The following is a 20,303-nucleotide window of genomic DNA, read 5'->3' on the forward strand; positions in this document are numbered from 1 at the left end:
AATGTGGATTGCCTGGACCCTCCTCGGTGTAGTCTGCCTCTCCACCAGTGGCTTCAGCTCAGTCTCTCCTGTTTAGCTAAGGTTCATTTGGACAGGCAGTTTTTAGATGCACTTTATCTCCTTTTTTTATTGGTTTCAGTAAATGTCATTCAGTTATTAATATCCTTTCCTCAATAGAAGCTCCTGCTTTTGTAATTCAATAAAGCATTTTGTCCCCTCTCTTAAAATACATCTCTGGTATCAGTAATATGTGTTGTCAAAACAACATTTAAAGTGGACTTGAAAGAGTATCTAGCTTCTTTATGGTGACAGATTTCCCAGTGAACGGGACGTAACGTTGGGAGGAATTTGATTTGAGTGATTAAAAGATTATAGCTCTGCAGCGCTGTAGTTACGGATTGATGGATGTCATATTATTGGTCAAAACTAGTTAGTATACTGATGTGAGCACAGATTATTTTGTTTTCCAGGAACAATAAAACATTGGATTTTGATATAATAATATTAGGAAATCATAGGAAATGCAGAATATGACTGTGGATGTGTTTTTAAATGGTTAAAGATATATATTTTTTTAATTTCAGCCCAACTCAAAGGTGCTGGTGGGTTTTGTTACACTCAGTCTTTCAACTCTGTTTCCAGTAATGATGCTAAGCTCGCTGGCTGTAACCTAATCATTGTGAGTGTTAATTTTTTGTTGTTCTAACTCTCAGCAAGAAGGCTAATAAGCTTTATTCCCCACTACTTATAGTTTCCTTTTGTTTTTCTCTCTGACTCCGCCGTCTCATGTGTCACTTGAATATTGATTCACTCTGAGCCACAGACTTAACACCCGACGAAGGCAATGCACACCGCTAATGGCTCCTCTATTCATCTTAACTCACGTGCTACATTTTCCATATGCCCACCTGACACCAGTGCCAGCTCTCTGCGCGCTGCAGTACGGTGGCATTTTCCCACACTTCGCTTGCCTTTGAACTTCTCATGGTAACATCACACCAGGGGGTGCTTGACCTTTGATCCCACAGCACTGGTAGTCAAATGCTGACCCTGGATCATTTTACACAGCTCTACATACGCCCTAACACTGGAAAGGAGATGACGAACATGGCTGAATCACAAACACCCGCAGCCATATTCTATTTACTCGCTCCCTTGAGTTCCTCTGGGGGGATTTTAAAAATGTGAATTAAGGGGTTTTGACACTTAAAAGTTTAACAACTCAAATATTCACAAGAGGTTGTTAATCCACTGTTCAAAAGGATTTATTAATAGGCCAAGATTAGATTCTAGAGCCCTACGAGCAGTTCTGTCCTCCAGCTGTGTTACATAAAATATGAATTCGGCGTCTAGCATACCAGCGAGGGAGAAGAGAGCATAATGAGTCCCTCAGAACAGGCAGGTAAACACAGCACATTCAGGCTGCTTTGCTATCCTACATTCTACATGCTGTCATACTTTGTAGGATCTTAAATATAAACTGACTGAATATTTTACATAAACGGATCTTAAGGCAAAAACAGCCCTGGAGCTTCAGTACCAAAGCACCCTCTAGTGACAGGTGTTGGTTCTAGGCATTATTTAAAAAAAAATAAAATTAAAATAATTAGAGTCCAACATGAGTTTATTGATAACACTTTATTAAGGTCAAGCATTTTCAAAATTAACTGCAATTTGATCCCCAGAATAGTGCAAATATTAGGACTTTTCCTTCTATAAATCTTTCTTTTTTTCTTGGATTTTAAATGAAACCCTTTCACAACCAGTGATCACACGCTATTTTATATGAATCAAATAAAATCAATTTTATTTGCACTTCTGTCATGAGTTTGGTCGCCCCGTCTGGTTGTTGAGGGAACCCGGGTGACTCTGGTGTTGCTCTATAATATACAGGATGCTGTCAGACAGTCCTTTAATGTCGCTGTGCGTGTCGGGATGTGCAGCCAAAGCCTTCAGGAGTTCAGTCACGCCCTCCTCCTCCATTATGCTGCTGTAAAGTGATGCTAGATGATGGAGAGGATGTTATAAGAACATGAGGGGAATGGAAGCTTAAAGTGATAGAGGCCACCACTTAATTATTGATGTCCCAGAGAAGTCCACATGAATCTAATGTTACAAAGTGCAATGTTTGTGGGAAATGCAAAATTATGAAAAAATGACAACCGGCTCTATTTAACCTCAAAATGTATCAGGCGTAAGAAACAATTTTCTTTATTTAATCTGTAGATTATTTTGTAGTTTTACTAGAAAATCAGATGAGAAAGGTGACCCCTTTAAATATATTTTGTCCAAGACAGTCTAACTAATTATTGCAGCTCTAGAACTATGATACATGAGCAGTTCTGTATGACATATTTATTCTGACTCCTATGACTCCAATCATGTGCTCTCCATAATTAAACCACCCCCCTCCCAGATATCCCAGCAGTAGGTCTGTGCGTCTTACCGTTTTGGCTGCAGACCAGATGAACGGCCCAGACTGCCCACAACTGCACTCCCGAGGGCTGCCAGGTCTGAAGCAGATGGTGAAATGGACGGAGCGATCTGAGGTCAGGAGACAGTGCACTGCGATATTAAAAAACATTTTACTTTGGAGTAATTCTGAGCATTTTCTAGGGTGTTTTGTGAATTAACCAGATGGTCGATTTTTCTGTGGCATCAATGCTACCAAGGGAATGTAAACCGAGGTGTCGATATAATAGATTCTAAAATGTATTCTGTAATTGTTTGGGCTTTCTCCGGTACTCCCGGTAGTATTACTATATAACACCTCAGGAGATTTACAAATAAATGAACCATTATGATGTTAATAAATAGAATGGCTTAATGCATTAATAATGTTTCATCCAGTTTGGGTTTCTCTTACCTGTAAGAGACCATTTCTCTCTCGAGTTGGCTCCATGTCATTATGGATGCATGCTGCAAAGAAACAGAGACACTTTGAAAAGAAACAACGGCGTTAAACGCAGACCAGTATCCAAAACGTTTTGCCTCTCACACACACCAGCTGCTTCAGTATGGTGCTGTGGAGCTCATCTCCCAGGGTCCAGGCTTCTGGTCTTGAGGCGAGATGTGCCAGAGTCCCCCCTGCAAAGTAACGGACTCCCTGCTCCACCTGGGAGTCCTGCAGCAGGCTGAGGATGTGCTCCAGCAGGTCCTCCTCCATCAGGTCCGCCTGTAAGACCTCTACCTCTGCTATGTTGTTCTGCAACACAGAGCCAAATGATAGCAGAGGTGACAACCAGTGTGCTCTATGAGTGTGAAACCCCCTGAAAGACCCCTAAGCTATAAAAACCAGAACATGGCACATAATCAAAAACCCTGAATGATAACACGTATACACACTGAACCCACCAGAAGGCCAAGAACTTTCTGCTGAATGGAAGGTTCAGTGTAGTAGGACTGCAACACAAAAAAAGGGACAGTATGAGAGGATGTTTGTGCATTTCTGTATTATTATGCCAATCAGTGTCTTCTACCTCAAGAACCTCCACGTACAGCTCCAGGCCCTGGCACTCGATGAAATTGCGAGCAGCGGTGGGCATCTCGTCTGTCAGGTTCCACAGAGCACTCAGGGCGAACCTCAGAGTGGAGTCGGCCACTCCCAGCATGGCCTTCTGCTGCACGATAGTCAGCAGCTGCTGTGAGACGAAGGCAAACGAGTGGAGAAAACATGAAATGGGGCAACGATGGGGAGGGACGAGGATGCCAAAAATGAAAAAAAAAAAAAAAAGGATAATAAACTTTTGTAAACATATTTATGAAGATACACAGGAAACATCCTTTGGCAGTATTGAATTCAGGTTTTGGATACAATGATTTACATGTTGATAAGTGGCACCAGACATACAATAAACAGAAATAACTGAAGCGTAGAGAGAAGCTTGATTACACAAAGAGAGACAGAAATCGAGAGTATAATTGAATAATGGAGCAACAGTAAACCATGATTGACAAGAAGAAGGGGGGAACTACAAACTGTGTGTTACTGTACCTTCATAATAAAGACGTCCTTGCCGAGCTGACTGGTCTCCTCTGAGGACAACTGCAAATAAAACAAATGAGTGCTTCTTTGAATTCTGCATATTTTCCCAAAACTGGGACAAATTGTTAATTAGAGGGGGGGGGGGCTGATGCACAGGTGGGACTAACAGACAGGTGCTGTATGTTTTCCTGCAGCAGACTAATACACAGGAAGTGAGCGGTGTCTTGACCTTGGCCACCAGGATTGAGATGACGGCCACAGCCATCCTCTGAAGGGTAGGGTCCTCGTGGCTGCGCAGCCAGTTAATCACCAGCTTGGCTGCCAAATACCTGAACCGTGATCACATTATTGATATAAGCAACAGAGTATACCATCGATGCACAGGGAAGCGTTTGGAAAAGTGTGACTTCAAGTTTTCCATTTTTACATCTGGAGGAACTATTTCTTTTGGCAATTGCATTTCGAGAGAAAATATATTTTCGCTGGATCACAATTGGTTGGAAAAACAGTGCGGTGCCATGCTACGCGTGCAATGATTACTTTGGCTACTGCGTTACTGTGGGTTCGTACATCGTGTTATGACTGCGAGAAATGAACTCACTTGTCAAAGGGGACTTCCTGAAGGATGTAGTCACTGCAGAGCGCCAGCAGACAGTTCTTTTGCACCTGGAGGGATGGAAACAGTTTACGAATCAGGTGTCAGAAAATATACGGGTATTAGTGTGCATGAGATATTATGTAGAAACTACAAATGCTGTCTGAAGGTGGCAGAATGGTCACTACAATCAAGAATCAGAATCTCAGATTTCGGATCAGTAATGTGAACCCTTCAGGTTGGTCCCCTGACCTGTTGGTGGTTGGGGTAGGCCTTCATGGCGTCCAGCAGCTGGGTGACGGTGGAGCCGAGCAGGCTGACCGGCATGGCCTCTGCCAGGTCCTGAGTGGTCAGGTTGAACACACACGCGGTGGCCACCAGGTGGATGTGCAGGGAGGTGGGGTGGCTTTGCATCCCACTCAGCACCAGCTACAGAAAACAAGAGGTTTATTGAGAGAAAAACCATAGCAGGAAATGGGAGGAGCTTGGCTTGGTTGGAGCCTATATATGGGATTGAGTTCAGGTGTGAGGTTTTACCTGCAGCAGAACTCTGGGCTCTCTACTGCCAACACTTGTTTGAGTAAATGTGAGTTCCCATATTTTACACACTTAAATTTGAATGCGACTTGAAATGTGTTTTCCTTTACTGTGGAAAAGTTGTGTTTCTGTGCTTTGACAGTAGGTTTTTGTTCTTTGGGGAAAGTATTTTTTTGAACAGGAAATCTTGATCTCAGTGACGTTTCCTGTTTAAATGGGGGATTAACTAGTAAATGACACCATATAGGCCTGAAGAGAATAAGTGTAAAACATTCAATATGCATTTGTTAAAGTATAATTGTTTATTACAACTTGGGTCTCATTGTGGTGGTTTTGGCGCTCCTATCCTAAAAGTCAGAGGGGGCAAGGAACAGGATAATTCAGGTTTTAAAAATACCCAAGGTTAACCAAACTTACTTGAAAGAGAGAAATAAAGGGGAAAAATAACATTATTATCCAAACTGTTTTTAAAAATCAGTTTACTGCCTGAAGTATTTATGCGAGCCCAGTTTTTCTGTATGAGAGCTTATTAGTGACATTTTAGGTTTGCTCCTCATCTATTCTAAATTAAATGTTAATGTAATTGCAACCTATAATTGTGTGTGCTATAATAAATAAAATGATGCTTTTGAATATATGGTTCAACCATGTTGCTAACACAGTACCTTTAGAATATCTGGTTGTGGTTTGTCAATGTCGGTGGTTAGATTGTAGAGATGGACGAGGGCCTCCCGTATGAAACACTCGCGGTCTCTGTACCTTCTCAGGGCCTCACACACCTGGCTCTCATTAGCCTCTCCGGTTACCTGAACATACACAGCGGATCAGCGTTGTCGGAGACAGGAAATGCAGTCGGTATTTTCAGTGCGTATACAAACGGAGCCTTGAGTCAAAGGCAAATGAGAAACGTATGCGAGAGTCGAGCTCATAACGTCCTCTGACATCTTTACCTTTAGGTTTTTCTGAGAAGACAGGATGTCGCAAGAGCTAGCGCCGGTGGCCAGCAGGCCCAAGAAAACCAGTCCACTTCTGGCCTCTGCAAACGCTCTGACCGCTGCCCGAGTGATTCTCTTCCGTCCAGATATATCTAGAGAAACGAGGTGAGGGAGGACCTGTGGACTCCCCTCCAAAAGCTGCTGCACCGTTTCATCCCCGTCCCTCCCGTCACTGTCATCCACATCGAAATGGTCCTCGGAGAAGTCCAGATGCCTGACGGCATGAAGTTGGCTGAGAACAAAGAGCAAGCTGGTAGGCGACATATCAAGCCGCCGCAGCCGGTGGGCAATCAAAGATCTCAGCGTGTTTTTGCAATCCAGGAGCGCAGTGAGCTTTGAGACGGCACTGCAGGAGATATCCAGGCTCTCCAGCTGAGGCAGGGTGCAGATATCCTCGAGGACCGCGTCAGTCAGGTCTGTGTTGGCAAGGTTGAGCATCCTCAAGCCCTGCAGGGAGCTGAAGCCAACAAGGGTCCCTCCATCCACCACCAGAGCCACATTTAGCCCAGCGAGGGACAATCTCTGCAGGCTGGACCTGCACTCCGGGTTGGAGGCCAGGCCGGAGACGACGTCGCCCCCGGTGAGGCCACCAGAGACCCGGGAGGCGTCTAGTTCCTGGAGCCGGTGAGGGCAGAGGGCCAGGCGGAAAGCTTCTGCAGACACCGGACTGCGGCGGATGGAGGCTCGGCACAGGCGAAGCTCTATGCAGTTTCGGAAAATCCCAACAGTTGTGTCATTCAGGATCCCTTGTGGAGAGAAGGAAACGGGGACATTGTAGGAAAGAGCATCAGTTTAGCAACGTAGATGTTTACGGAGTAGACATTTTTGCACCACGTCAGCCTGGCATAGTAGGCTACACTGCTATTCTGGCATTGTAATTCTCTTTTGTTCATACAAAAGTTGTGTGCATGAAGAATTATAACTGACTTAAGGTCATAGTTGAGTCGCATTTGTTGTGGTGTGAGATAATTTGTCCCTTTTTTTTATATATATAGCACTTGTCACAGCTGCAGTTGCCCTTTGTTGTTGATATTGACCATGTTGGAGACTTTTCCTGTCATCCTGACCTTTTGTTGCCATCTCATGCAGTAACTGGTCCGCCAGTGGGAAGAGTGAGGCCGGGCTGAGGCACATGGAGCCATCTGCTCGCCTGCTGCACAGGGCGTCCAGGCTGCGGCACACCTGAGCCAAGCAGAGGTCGCACAGGGCCCGGGGGCCCTCGGCATCCTGGGAAGGTAACCATAAGTATATTGCATTCACTACATATCATATAATGTGCAGGGTGATCTTAAAGGGTCAATTCAGACACATTACTAAAGAAAAAAAACATTACATTAAACTGTTCACATTGAATACATTCGTGAAGGATAAGCCCTGACAGTTGCTTCTTCCTCCTCAACAGATCCACAGTGATACAGGATCTGTAACTGCGGGGTCTAATTTTATCCACAACACTGCACACACAAGTAAAGCCCGTTTAAATCACCTAATCCAGCTGAAGCCTCGTCCTACTGCAACGTGCACAGGCTACATGTCATTGACGCAAAGTTCAGAAAGTAAACACGTTAACATTTCTATACAAGAGGCGGTCGAACTCACCATGCTTGGAAAAGTAAACAGTCGACGCGAAAATGTATAAATAGAAATTATGCAACACGTCGTTCAGCAATAATTTACATATTAAAAAAATGCCATTCTCTTAATCGATGCCTTCCCTTGAAACAAAATCAATCTGTTCTTGATTGCAGTCGATGCAGACCGTCGAGCACCGACATAAGCTGACAACCTCCTATTGGTCAATGCGCATGACGTCACCGAGGGCTTGTTTTAGCTCATTTATTACAGTTGTAATCCCCATTTACTCTCATCTACTGGGGCCCGCTTCCTTCGAGACACTGCTGGAATAACTAAGTACATTTGCTGTACTTAAGTACAAATCCATGATACTTGTACTCTACCTGAGTATTTTTCATTGTTTGCAACTTTATTATACTTGTATTACACTGCATCTCAGGGGCTAATATTCTACTTTTACTCCATTAAATTTGTCTTACAGCCTTATTTCGAGTAACTTTTAAATGTACTACTTGCATACCCTTCCTGTCCAGTGAAAACTGTGTATCTCCAAATTTGGTGATTTTTAATTGTATTTTTCCCTAATACACTGAAGGATTAAGTGTTCCTCTACGGGTTCAGAACAATCTCCCACTTTAGCTAAATAAACTGTTGAAAAGCCTCTTGGAGCAGCTGGAAAAACTGAAAACAGGGCAGTTTTTCAAGGCTCATGAAAAGTTGACTTGTGGTTCTCACAGGACTGATGCAAACCAATGATGCATTGCTGTAGATTAAGCTATCCTACAGAAGTAAAATGCAACATGCACATTAATGCACCAGTATTGTTCATCTTAAAACGTAGTTAAAGTAGTAAAACACTGACAGGAACCAGTTCTCTGCATAATAAGTACTTTATAATCATTTAAATACATTTTGCTGATTAAACTTCCATACTTTTGCTTAAGTGAGGTTTTGAATGCAGAACTTTCACTTCACTAGTTGAGTCTTTATACAGTGTGGTATTAATACTTTTTCTGTATACAGTATTTCTGTTTAGGATTAACTGCATCAACTGTGAAGGTGGTAGTAAACTTGTTTAGCCACCAGGAGGGGCTCACAGAGTGAGCTGCATTTTAACCAACATGACAGTTTATGGTAGAGAAATGTCAATTTTCAATACTAAACAATGAATACTTAAATACAAAGCCATAATCAGTAGATTCCTCCCATATCCCCCAGTGTACTTTAACCATAACAGTAACACCAAAGATGGATTATTCTTTTGTATCCATTTGAGACCCGCTCAGATTTATCTTGGGACCCTTGAATGATCCCGACCCCCAGTTTGGGAAACGTTGATTTCAACCACAACAATGGGGCTTGTTAAATGTGATTCAGATACAAGATTTCCAGGCATGGGTCGAATTAGTCCAAACGTTTTTTTAACTCTGTCATTAACCGCTTCCCCCGAACACATGTTATTCTATATATAATTTATTCAAATTGGATGACCTTTATTTTATACAACGGGCCGCTGACACACACGCTTTCAATCAAGCATAGGCTCATAACATATGCTCTCATTCTCATCCATGCAGGGGTAACACACAAGCACCCACATACACTTTTTGTCCTGCTTTGATTGCTCATGAGCGAATCTGTCCTCCCACATGCTGAAGTATGTCTCCCCATGCATCAAAGCCTGTGCTTCCTCCTCAATCCAAAACATTTGGCTGAGGGGTGTTTTTTGTTGTCTGCAAAAGCCCGCTGCATTTTGTCCTCATAACCAAGTAAACACAGCTGCCAATAGCTCTTGGATTGCCACAAGAGATCCCCCCCCCATGTGAGGCCCAAACACAAGAGAAACGCTCACATCCGAGACAGATCCATTTAATGTGCTAACGCTACTGGATTACTAGAACCGCTCGGTCATCATGATAACTGATGGGAAACAGCTTTGAGAGGAGGAGTAGCCGAGACAATGTTTGGAACTGTAGTTATCTGAATGATGCTGACAGATGTGTGTTAAAGAAATCATTGACTCCTGTTTACATTGTAAACAAGGCTTTATGAGAATTAGATGATGACAGCTGGATTGATTTTTGTTTCGACTCCCAGACAATCTGATTAGTCACTTTTAGTTTTTCATTTGTGGTGAGATCTTATATTAGGAGGAGTCTTTTTCCTTTCCTGCCAAAATGTGTGTGACATCAGAGGAAGAGGGCAGGGCCAAGCCTCCCCTCTGCTCAAACTACAGAGAAAATCACACAGTCAGCCTCCCTCTTTCTGCATATGGACCACCCTCTGCTATTCTCCTAGTGGGCAGCGTTTGCTTGCGCTGTAGCTGATGCAGGCCTTCGCTCTCGACGAGGGCAACGACAGAAGGAGAATGAGAGGAGAATGGAAAGCATGAACCTGCATAGGCAACATAACTGAACCTGCAACTCCTGGGCTGCTGACTGAACTCACCGACACAGGTAAGCTTTCTATTTATTTTCATTTCCCTGATCAGGTTATTTATGTAATTAACATTTGTGTGCGTGTGTTTTTTTTATGCTTCGATAAAGGATTCAAACTTTTTGAAATAATAGATTTTCCATCTCTAGGAATACAAAATGCAATTACAGATAAAAATGAAGTTAACAATGAAGCTAAATAGACATTTGAGATGGAAGTGCGATGAAAGACATCCATGACTCTTATAGAGAACTATAGAAATGAACCATTTGAGCGTTTTTAAGTGATAAACCTCTCCATATGTGCGGTGTAAACCCCATGGTAGTATTCGCTGTCAGTAGCAAACTCATGGATCATGTTGTCCCCTCAGCAGACGAGACGACCTAATCAGTGGCTCCATCAGAATAACTTGTGGGCTAATTGGCACGGACCTTAAAATCTGCTGGCCCAGAGCAAAAGCCACAATGAAGTTAGATTGAAAAAAAAAAAAGTGCTTTCTCCTATTCATTCTGTATTTTCCAGGATTATAGTTACAGCTCATAGGGGACACAAATGTGGTATTCTCTGGGCTTTTTTGAGGGGCTTAATTTCAGAGAATTTGGGGATCTTTACTGGACAGTCAGGCTCAGTGGTACCAGCTCATGGCTGGGAAAAACCAGCCACCGCAAAGTTTGACCATGCCTCGTTGCGAGGACTGCATTAATATAGATGAGGTGGCTGGATCTTGGTCAGGTCTGGCTCCGAGCGAGGACTTGGGAGAAAATAAGTCAACAAAAAAAGCATGGCTGCTGCGGCTGACTTGATGAAGACCAGAAGGGTGTGAACGACAGGGAGAAACCTGGTGGTAATAACTGCCGATGAGATTCGCAGGTCTGGCTGAGGAGCCTCTGTGTAAACACTGTCACTCCTGTCAGGCCGGGGGCCCGTGAGATGCATATTGTGGAGTCGGAGACGTGCAGACGGACCAATTGCTGAGACCGAGCTATTGAAGGGGGATGACCCGTGATCACGGGAAGGCAGGGAAAAAGTACTCCTCGGGTAATAATAACCAACTGACAGTGCCAAAGTGTTTCTGAGCTCTGACACATGGCCCGTTTTCCTTAAAGTGCCTATTCGTTTGCCCTCAGATGGTTTATAATCTAAGACAAACTGCAGCTCGTTCCGTGATGTTGAAGGCTTCAAGGCATTTTTTTTTTTTTATCATGCTGCTGAACTTTTAAGCTATTAAAAATTAATGTTGGCTCAGCCGCTTTTCCTTCTGTCAATAAGTCATTGTGCGTTATAAAAACACAAAAACTTGGCTCATATTTCGCTTGAGGCATTTTTTTATTTTCCCTTCGCCAATGATAAAAGAGTAATATTCTGCTACGGCAGCAGTTTGAGTTTAGGTAATGGTCTTGGATCTGTCCCATTAACTGTGGTGAGGATTCTTCAGTGCAACTAAACATCAAGAGGAGACCACAGAAATGATTCAAAGTCCCTGCTGTCTCTGTCTTGGATTCGTTTTAATCCTGCTTCGTTGGCATCTGTAAAAATCCTCTGCAGATTAGTTTTGATGAGCTCTGATATGAAGTGGGTCACATCATGTGCTTGTCAGAGGTGTTGGACGAAGGTTACTTAACCCTCTTGGCCGTATCCACCAGACTGCCTTCCGGCTGGTTTTGGCCCCTAAATCAGCCTGAAGTTGGCTCGCCATTAGCTCCACTTCCAAGAGCCAAGCGTGAATGTGGACGGAGGGATCTTTCACTTAGCGTGCCTTTTTGAACGTCACCCACCGCTGCTCCATTAGTCTTGCTGTCAAAACCAATAACATCAAAACACAAGCTTTCCTTCCAAAAATAGACTCCAGAAAACATTACTCTCAAATCGGGGATTCCTGCTCCCCCTGCTGCTCCTCGAACGCATCAATGTCTTTTATTCCTCTCTGAATTCAAATGCGTCTGTTGGCAGAAATGGCAGAAGTTAAAGTTAGTTAGCACTTCCCAATGATCTACCACCTGCTGACTTCTTCATCAAGCTCTACACCTCCATGAATCCCGGCAGTGGATCCCATTAAAGTGATACATTCAATGTCATCCATGGCCACATAAACATCATTTTCCGCCAATATTTTTGATGAATCTTTTCACAGACTGAGAGGTTTCCAACATGCTAGTTCAGTGCAGGTCTGCTGAAAGGCTATAGGGGAGATTCAAGGAACCTCTGAGCCGGGAGATCAGCAGAAATATGAAAAACAGATCCCAGCACTTGCCCACACCCAGACACCTGATATAGACGTGGTGAGGGCCGTAATGAAAGAGAACCCGTGAGGGGATGTATCGCAAATCCGAGTTAGGATAACAGATTTGTGGTGGGTGGGGGGCGCTGCTCTTACGCCACCACAAGCGTACCAGAAGGCACATCTTGCCAGAGGCAGGACTCGTCTGTTGATATGTGAAACCAGCTGTGTCTTATCCTCAGTCTGCTCGATTTCACTTTGACATTTTAATGCTCGCCTACTTCATAATCAAGCGAGACTCTTGTGTTGAAACTGGAAGTTTCTCCTGTATCATGCCAACAGATGCACAGTGGTTATATTGGAGTAGTAGAGAAAGGGAAACATCTGGTAGAAAATAATACAAAAATACCAAATGAGTGGTGACAAACACAGGAATGTGGCTGGTCCAAATGAAAGAATAAGTCACAATGTCATCATTATAGTAAAAGATTGACATAGCGAGGCTGAAAATAGACCTAAAAAAATCTCAATTCTCTTTAAGGAATAGCTTTTATGCTAAAATCCCCACATCTATTGTTGTAGGAAATTGCTGCTTTAAAAAGAAAAATGAAAAAAACAAAAAAACAAACCTAAAGCCATGCAGCTCTGTGAGGTCATACATCGGCACAGGGTTGCTAAATAACACTAGCAGCGAAGGCTAAATATGATGTGTTGTGCAGGTATTTCATAATAAATCCAAGTATTGGAAAAATCTTTACCGGATGAATGCGCCAAAATCAAAAGTCAGAGAAAGTTGGAAAGTATTGAGAAATTGACTGATACAATTTTTGGTCTTTTTATTTGGTCTGATTGACAAGACATGCAAAATAGAACAGCAACCTTTTTTAATCAAAATGACCTGCATTTCTCTTTTCTTTTGATAGATCTTTAGCTTGTTTGCTGATAAAGAGACGAGGAACCATGGGACCTGGGAGCATATTTATTCTATTTGGCCTATCTTTCTGGGGCAACAGCCAAGCCCTCCTAAAGTTCCCCATCCTCTCCCGGACACGACGGGCTCCAGAGGCCAGCGGAGAAAACAAGAAGTGCTCCTACACCTTCCTGGTTCCTGAGCAGAAGATCACGGGGCCCATCTGTGCCGCCCGCGGTTACTCAACCGACAAGGACCGGGTGACGCGCCTGGATGTGGCCTCGGTGCGCGACCTCCTGTCGAAGCAGCGGAGGGAGATGGAGACCCTGAAGCTGGTGGTGGACGTGGACGGCAACTTGGTGAACGAGATGAAGCTGTTGAGGAAAGAGAGCAGGAATATGAACTCCAGAGTGACCCAGCTCTACATGCAGCTGCTGCACGAGATCATCAGGAAGAGGGACAACTCTTTGGAACTGGCCCAACTGGAAACGCGCGTCCTCAACGCCACCACGGAGTCCCTGCGCCTGGCGTCCCGGTACAGGGAACTGGAGGCCAAATATGCGGCCCTGTCTGCAGTAGTGAACAATCAGTCGGTGCTGATCGCAGCGCTGGAGGAGCGTTGCATGCAGGTGTACAGCCGCAGGCAGGACCAGCCACCCATGGGACCTCCACTTGTGCAGGTGGTGCCTGAGAACATTCCTGTCCACGTGCCACGTTTCACCAATGAGATCCAGAGGGACAACACCCGAGGCTTTGCCCGAGAAAGGGGCTCTCGCTCCGGGCCGTCGCCCACAAGCAGCACCCTGGACGCTCAGAAACCTCTACACAGAAACTTCAGTGCTGAAGGTGAGGGGATGAGTTAGTGGGGGACCCACCCATTAATTTGTATTAATTTATTTAGTCACGAAACTTCCAATGGATAAAATGTAGAGCATTCATGAGCTTGTAGGCCAACCATAACAAAGCATTTGCCTAATAACTGTGCTGGAATACAACTGCAGGTGGGCCCGTGGCCTCCTTTTCAAAGGTTAAAGATTTGCAGATTCAGCTGGAACTCTGCTCCCCCACTCGACAAAAAGAACACAAACCAGGATGGAAATAAAAATGTTGTAACGTCTCGACTGAGGCAGGGGTTTTTAAAGCATAGCAAAGAAAAAGCCCCTAACCAGTAGGATTTTTTGCTCATCAACAGAAATTCCTGACACATTTAGATTGCCCTTGCCCAAGAATAATAAAGTGTGTAGGATTTCAGAGCAGCTGGCGTATGAAAATGATCCCTTACACGACTGTTCCATTGCATGTGAGATGGAGACAAAACCCAGGCTGGTATGATAGGCTCCTGCAAACCACAAAGTGGTTCTGGTATTCTTCATGAAGTGAATGGACTACCGAACCTACATTATTATTATATTATTGTTGTTTTAGTTGGTAGAGGGTTAATTGCTGCTACGCGTTCTATATTAATTAAATTACCTTGAAAACACATTAGTCTGTTGGAGGGGATTGTTTTGCTTTGTATCTTAAATGAAGTCATTTCTTATTAAAGTGACTTTATTGTCCCGCTCCCATCTGCTGTTCTGGGTTTGTTTTAGCCTGTCTGCTTGTGTCAGACAGTTTTTTCCTACTTATTTAGCCCTCTGTTAGACATGGACTTCAATGCCTTCTCATGTAAACTCACAGCACTCATGTTGTTGCTCTGACTTACAAAGCCCAAATTAACATTTGCTTAACCATATAAATAGTGTATTATGGAGGGTCACAGATAGCCTAAGTCAAATATAATTTACTGGCTATATATAGCCCAAACATTTTTTTTTTTTCATGTGCCGTTAAGGATTTACAACTCAATAAATGAGGCCCATGCACAACTCCCTGTCTTTCTTACCACCTGTCTCTCTCTTGTTCCTTCAGGCCCTTTCAGAGACTGTCTCGCGGCACAGGACGCCGGCTACAGCACCAGCGGCATGTACCTGATCAGACCAGACGAAGCAGAGCGGCCCGTTCAGGCCTGGTGTGAACAGGATATAGACAGTGGGGGCTGGACCGTTATCCAGAGCAGGAGAGACGGATCGGTTAACTTCTTCAGGAACTGGGACAGCTACAAGGTGATGACATATGACGCTTCCCCTGCTGTGTCTGTCTTATTCTTCTCTCTCCTCTCCTGAGCCAATCTGAATATTTAGGTCATCCAGAGACTACAGGGGTGCTGTCTAGATGATCCATCTGGGGGTCTTTGAGACCATTTCCTGGGCCAGAATCCTCGTGTATTCACTTGCTGTAAGATATTTAACGCCCCGTCAGCAGCGCTTATTCGTCCGAGGTCATTTGGTTTGAGATTTCCATTCTGAAATATTAGATGACCCATCAGGAAGGTATGTTCCACAGCTCCATCTCCACGCGTTTCATTCCCAAACCGCTCCTACTATGGTGCCTTTTCCTGGATGGATGGCTGCTTGGCTTCCTCCACCACAGCGTATAGACCCTCTCATCAAAGCTATGTGAGAACGAGATGGAGTATATCGCTGTTGGCAGCCTCGGCGATCCAGTGTTCCACTCAGTCGGGCCAGGCTTGTGCATGTGTGTAACTGGAAGCTAAATTGCTCTCTTCAACATTGATTTGCCTCTGCACTCACCCACAAAGTCCACACACACACACACACACACACACACACACACACACACACACACACACACACACACACACACACACACGCAGCACCAGAGAGGAGGCCCTGGACTCGAACCCCTACATCATTCATCATCGGTTGGCTCACCCGGCTAATCCACAATCACAAACCTCAACCCCCTCCACCAAGCGAAGTGTTCTGGAGGCACATGGCCAGACGTAGAATGCCGGCGGTTATTTAACACGAGCGCCCAGGCCCAGGTTTCGCTGTTAGCCGTGATCCAAGAGCTCGTTTGGGACGGAGCGTTGAAGCAGCATTCTGGGGGATGGATGCTCATTTTTCCTGCGTAAACTCTACATCATGTCTTTCATATTGGATTTCAAAGACAGGGTGGCATTCATTTCTCACAGTTTTTTTTTCCTTTTTGAAGTTTTGTAGTTTGCCTGTGGACCAACATCTCATCAAAAAGAACATTTTCATTTGTTTTGTTAGAGCCACAACAGGGCTTTATGTTCCTAAACAATTCTCATGTTTCTAAACTCCTTAGGCTACCACATGAAAACAGCGCTCATAATTTTCTGCAATCTTGCTGTAACCTTCCTTTTAATCTTCCTTTTTGACTCAGAGCGGCTTTGGCAACATAGATGGGGAATACTGGCTCGGCCTGGAAGGCATCTACAACCTGGGGAGGCAGGGGGACTACAAGCTGCTGGTGGAGCTGACCGACTGGATGGACAAGAAGGTCTACGCTCAGTACAGCAGCTTCCACCTGGAGCCGGAGAGCGAGGGCTACCGCCTGCGGCTGGGCACGTACCAGGGCAACGCCGGGGACTCCATGGGTAGCAACAACGGCAAGCAGTTCACTACTCTGGATCGAGACAAGGATGCCTTCTCAGGTGGGTCCCTTTTGTAGCAGATCGTCTACTATTGAAGTGCAGCGTGATGTTTTATTGGCATTTCAACCCTCTCTTTTAATATTGTGACACTGGAATTATAAGGTTCTCCCTGTGGCCATGAGTGGATATTAAGTTTTCACATAGCATGTCAGCACTTGCAAGCTAGAGAGGGGCTTTTCATTAGCAAACACTGTGAAAACAGCTACGGTTAAACACTCAGCTACAAGAGGGAAGTGGGTAAAGACTGAAAGCAATGATTTTCTTAGAAGATTTTGTCAATACGTCATAGTATTTGGATGCAGAAGGTTTGCATGAGGTTAATGTAAGATGCGTGGCACGTGACTCACCGATATAAGGTCACATGACATAACTTTATCTGTAAAAAGTCTGAGTACTAGAATCATATGGGCAATGATGATGCGGTTGAGTTAACATTGGAGTTAGTTGAAAGCCCGGTGCGTTTCCTAAAGACACTAAAGCTCTGTTGATCCATCCCATTGTCAGCGCTGTCCGTGCTGACAATGCGATGTTTTCCGAGCACCAATTATCTTTTGAATAATCTTCTCTGACAAAACTCACTTCCTCATCCAGCTATTCATCCCCCTTCCTGTCTCTCCACAACAGGTAACTGTGCCCATTTCCATAAAGGAGGCTGGTGGTACAACGCTTGCGGCCAAGTCAACCTTAACGGTGTCTGGTACACCGGCGGCGTTTACCGCAGCAAATTCCAAGATGGGATCTTCTGGGCCGACTACGGCGGAGGCTTCTACTCCATGAAGTGTGTCCGCATGCTGATCAGGCCCATAGACTGAGGAGATGTGTAAGCCAAACCTGAACCTCGTTCTATGACTGTAGATGGTTGATCCTAGATTAAAAGAGCTACACTGATGGAGATTCACCGACCATCAGCAGTGACTTGAAGTGCCTCCTGTAACAAACATGGACTCTGCGTGAACATGGTTCTCTTTAATACCATAATAGATGCACAAACGGGGATTTAGGATGATGACCATTTTCAAGTAAGCCGTACAGTTCCTTTAACCACCAAACATGATGGTGAAGGGGTATTCAAGGTCATTTTGCAGCTCAATAATTCAAGCTGTCTATTTTCCTCTTTGTCAGCCCATGGAGACGGGGCGCCACATCCTCACAGAACTCCATTGGTATTGATGTCATTCATAAGCTTTAGCATAACAGGATCTAGATGCAGCTCATCCTACCTCGCCAAGATAAACGTGTGGGCGAAAACGCTCATATGTGGTATTAAACTTGTGCTTTAGTTGTTGGGAGCTGGAAAATGTGTTTTGTCAATACCTATATAGATTTATTTAGACTCCATATCCACTTCCAGGTTAGAGAAGACCAAGGAGTTGGAGAAAGGAAGGTGGTTTTAAAGATTATGTGTACATTTGACAACACAAAGTTTCTCTACACTTAAAATGACCTTTTATACTATATGTTAAACTACTTTGTCCACGTTTAGATGACCAGAAGTGATAATTTATGTGTATAATTAACTTATCATAACAGTGAAAAGGGCCAGGTGTCCTTAGGGAACAGTAAGTGATCCTGCAGAAAATAGAACTAATTTCCTCCACTGTATAAATGACAATCATTCTCAAAGTGTGCTTGCACGTATGGAAATTGCTGTTATATGTTTTTCTCATTTGGCTGATTAAATTTCAGTATGACTGAAACGAGCGCTGTTGGAAGAAAAAAAAAAATAGGAATCCCGTTTTTTGTTTTGAGTGGTTTTCGGGCATGAAAAATATGCCGACCGAGCGTGTTGAGAGTTCTAGGCGATGGGACAGACAACGAGAAACACATTGCCGAAAGCCAGACAGGATGAAGAGAGAAAAAGAGAGGAGAGGGGAGGGAGGGAGGGATGAACTGGGATGGAACTGGTCCAAATTTCCAAGTTATCCCCCTACCCCCTTCCCTTTTTAAATACAGAGACATTTACATTCTTTCCACATAAAAGTGCTTGAACTGTATGTTTTTGTAAAATATCTTTCATTGACAAAGTCACGGGTGCCTGCACTCTGTAATCACCGGTATGGAAGGTGATTACAGAGGCATCCTTTTGGGGGAAACTATCCCCGGAGGATAGGAGAGCCATTTTTTTTTTTTTTACTGGTGGGTCTACAACAGCAGCATTCAACAGTCTCTGATCTCTCCGGCGAAAATAGACCCTCATGTTGTGTCGTTTTTTTTCTTATTGACCACAACGGCTCTCACACCCATTTCTTTAATACTTTTTAAAAACTTTTATAAAGCAACAAAACACAAAACAAGACTGGTCATACCCAGCTGGACATAAAACATGTTTTTTTAAAAAGCAGCGTTCCATAAAAACCGTAAAAAAACGGTATTATAATGTCAAACGCAGATGAAAGCAGAAACCAGTGAGTCACAATGCTTGGTCGAACAATATTTACAGTCAATAAATGGAGAACATTTATGGTGACTTAAGGGGACATTCTTGCTCTTTTGGATTGAAGGGAACTACTTTCATGTGCCATGCTGATTTAATACCGTTACCAAGTCCCAATAAGTGTTTTGACTTGTCAGTTTTGAGATCAGATTACATGCATAGTCCAAACTTAGATTGTGGGTGTGAGTCATGGATGTGAAATGTTGTTGTTTTTCCGGAAGATTCAAACAGATACTGTGAGTCTACAGAAGGAAGTGTAATTTCATTTAACAACTTAATTATCTTAAATGTGCACGGTTCTGGCACATGTTGTTGGGAAGAAGACGGGTGAATACATCACAGAGGCATCTCATTGGCGGTGACACGTTTCAGAGCATCACTGAGTAAGGGCAAGTCATCAGTTCAAGTCTGGGTCTCGATGAATCTTTTTGGGATTTTTTTTTCATTTTTTATTCTACAGTCACACAAAGCTCAATGTCGTACCTTCAATTCTTCACATCATAACCATAAAAACCTCTGTTTCCTGAGGGTCATTTAAAGAGACCCTTAGCATTTTGACATGTCATAGCAGGGTAAAGACCAGTGTAGTCGATCAAATCAATGATGGTCCGTGTGACTCAGGCGTTCCAGTGAGCCAACATGCACAATACCAGAACTCTGGCCCACCTAAATGGAACATGGCCATAACTAATAATCACACCTCAAACATCAAACATATGTTTTATTTATTTTTCATTATAAAAGGATAGTTTGACTTTTTTCAGCTAAAAAAGACGAGATGGTGATGGCTTCAATGCTGAACTCTAGGCTTCAATCCGTAGTCCACAAGCCAGTGGGTGTAGTCACGATGACTATGTCCTCTTCCACTATGAGCAGACCCAGCTTACCTGTCCAAAGTTGTTGTTTTTTTTTTTTTAAATCACCCTACCAACGCCCATAAAACTCCTTATTTAAATGTGGCTTCTTTTATTTGCACAGAAAATGAAAGGTATGACAAGTTGCTGTAGTTACGTGCTGAAAGTCACTGCACCCAGTATTTAGTCCCTAACTCCACAAGTTATTTTTATAGTTCTCGATTTGTATGTAAACAAACGC

At 43.8% G+C, this 20,303-nt stretch overlaps 2 protein-coding genes across 5 annotated transcripts; one reads left to right on the forward strand and one right to left on the reverse strand.

Annotated features, from left to right (window-relative positions):
* Positions 1-1,811: 1,811 nt before the first annotated feature.
* LOC311012392 (protein zyg-11 homolog) lies at positions 1,812-7,950 on the reverse strand. Of its 4 annotated transcripts, none has more exons than XM_084007852.1 (14): positions 7,712-7,950; positions 7,180-7,339; positions 6,068-6,858; positions 5,783-5,923; positions 4,833-5,009; positions 4,587-4,651; positions 4,215-4,314; positions 3,995-4,045; positions 3,480-3,638; positions 3,355-3,402; positions 3,005-3,205; positions 2,867-2,919; positions 2,447-2,544; positions 1,812-2,003 (listed from the first exon to the last, which is right to left on the reverse strand). In XM_084007852.1, the coding sequence occupies exons 1-14, from the start codon at positions 7,712-7,714 to the stop codon at positions 1,822-1,824; spliced, it is 2,229 nt and encodes a 742-aa protein (XP_083863978.1). In that variant the 5' UTR covers positions 7,715-7,950; the 3' UTR covers positions 1,812-1,821. The 4 variants fall into 4 exon arrangements, with proteins under 4 accessions (XP_083863978.1, XP_083863977.1, XP_083863979.1 ...); XM_084007851.1 differs by having other exon boundaries at positions 3,480-3,641; XM_084007853.1 differs by lacking the exon at positions 7,712-7,950 and adding an exon at positions 7,441-7,547 and having other exon boundaries at positions 3,480-3,641.
* A 2,047-nt stretch (positions 7,951-9,997) lies between these two features.
* LOC311012744 (angiopoietin-related protein 1-like) lies at positions 9,998-18,881 on the forward strand. The gene is made up of 5 exons (XM_084008369.1): positions 9,998-10,143; positions 13,265-14,097; positions 15,163-15,356; positions 16,504-16,774; positions 17,399-18,881. The coding sequence occupies exons 2-5, from the start codon at positions 13,302-13,304 to the stop codon at positions 17,584-17,586; spliced, it is 1,449 nt and encodes a 482-aa protein (XP_083864495.1). The 5' UTR covers positions 9,998-10,143; positions 13,265-13,301; the 3' UTR covers positions 17,587-18,881.
* Positions 18,882-20,303: the final 1,422 nt, after the last annotated feature.

The sequence above is a fragment of the Eutrigla gurnardus genome (genome assembly GCF_963514095.1).
Source record: "Eutrigla gurnardus genome assembly, chromosome: 4".
NCBI lineage: Eukaryota > Metazoa > Chordata > Actinopteri > Perciformes > Triglidae > Eutrigla > Eutrigla gurnardus.

Bases quoted from the DNA above. Each gene is read 5' to 3' on its own strand.
- LOC311012392 (XM_084007851.1), bottom strand. The intron at 3,403-3,479 runs GTAGAAGACACT...TTTGTGTTGCAG, and splicing joins TGTACGTGGAGGTTCTTGAG to TCCTACTACACTGAACCTTC. The intron at 2,004-2,446 runs GTAAGACGCACA...TCCATCATCTAG, and splicing joins TCTGGTCTGCAGCCAAAACG to CATCACTTTACAGCAGCATA.
- LOC311012744 (XM_084008369.1), top strand. From the start codon at position 13,302: ATGGGACCTGGGAGCATATTTATTCTATTTGGCCTATCTTTCTGGGGC. The intron at 14,098-15,162 runs GTGAGGGGATGA...TTGTTCCTTCAG, and splicing joins CAGAAACTTCAGTGCTGAAG to GCCCTTTCAGAGACTGTCTC. The intron at 16,775-17,398 runs GTGGGTCCCTTT...TCTCCACAACAG, and splicing joins AGACAAGGATGCCTTCTCAG to GTAACTGTGCCCATTTCCAT.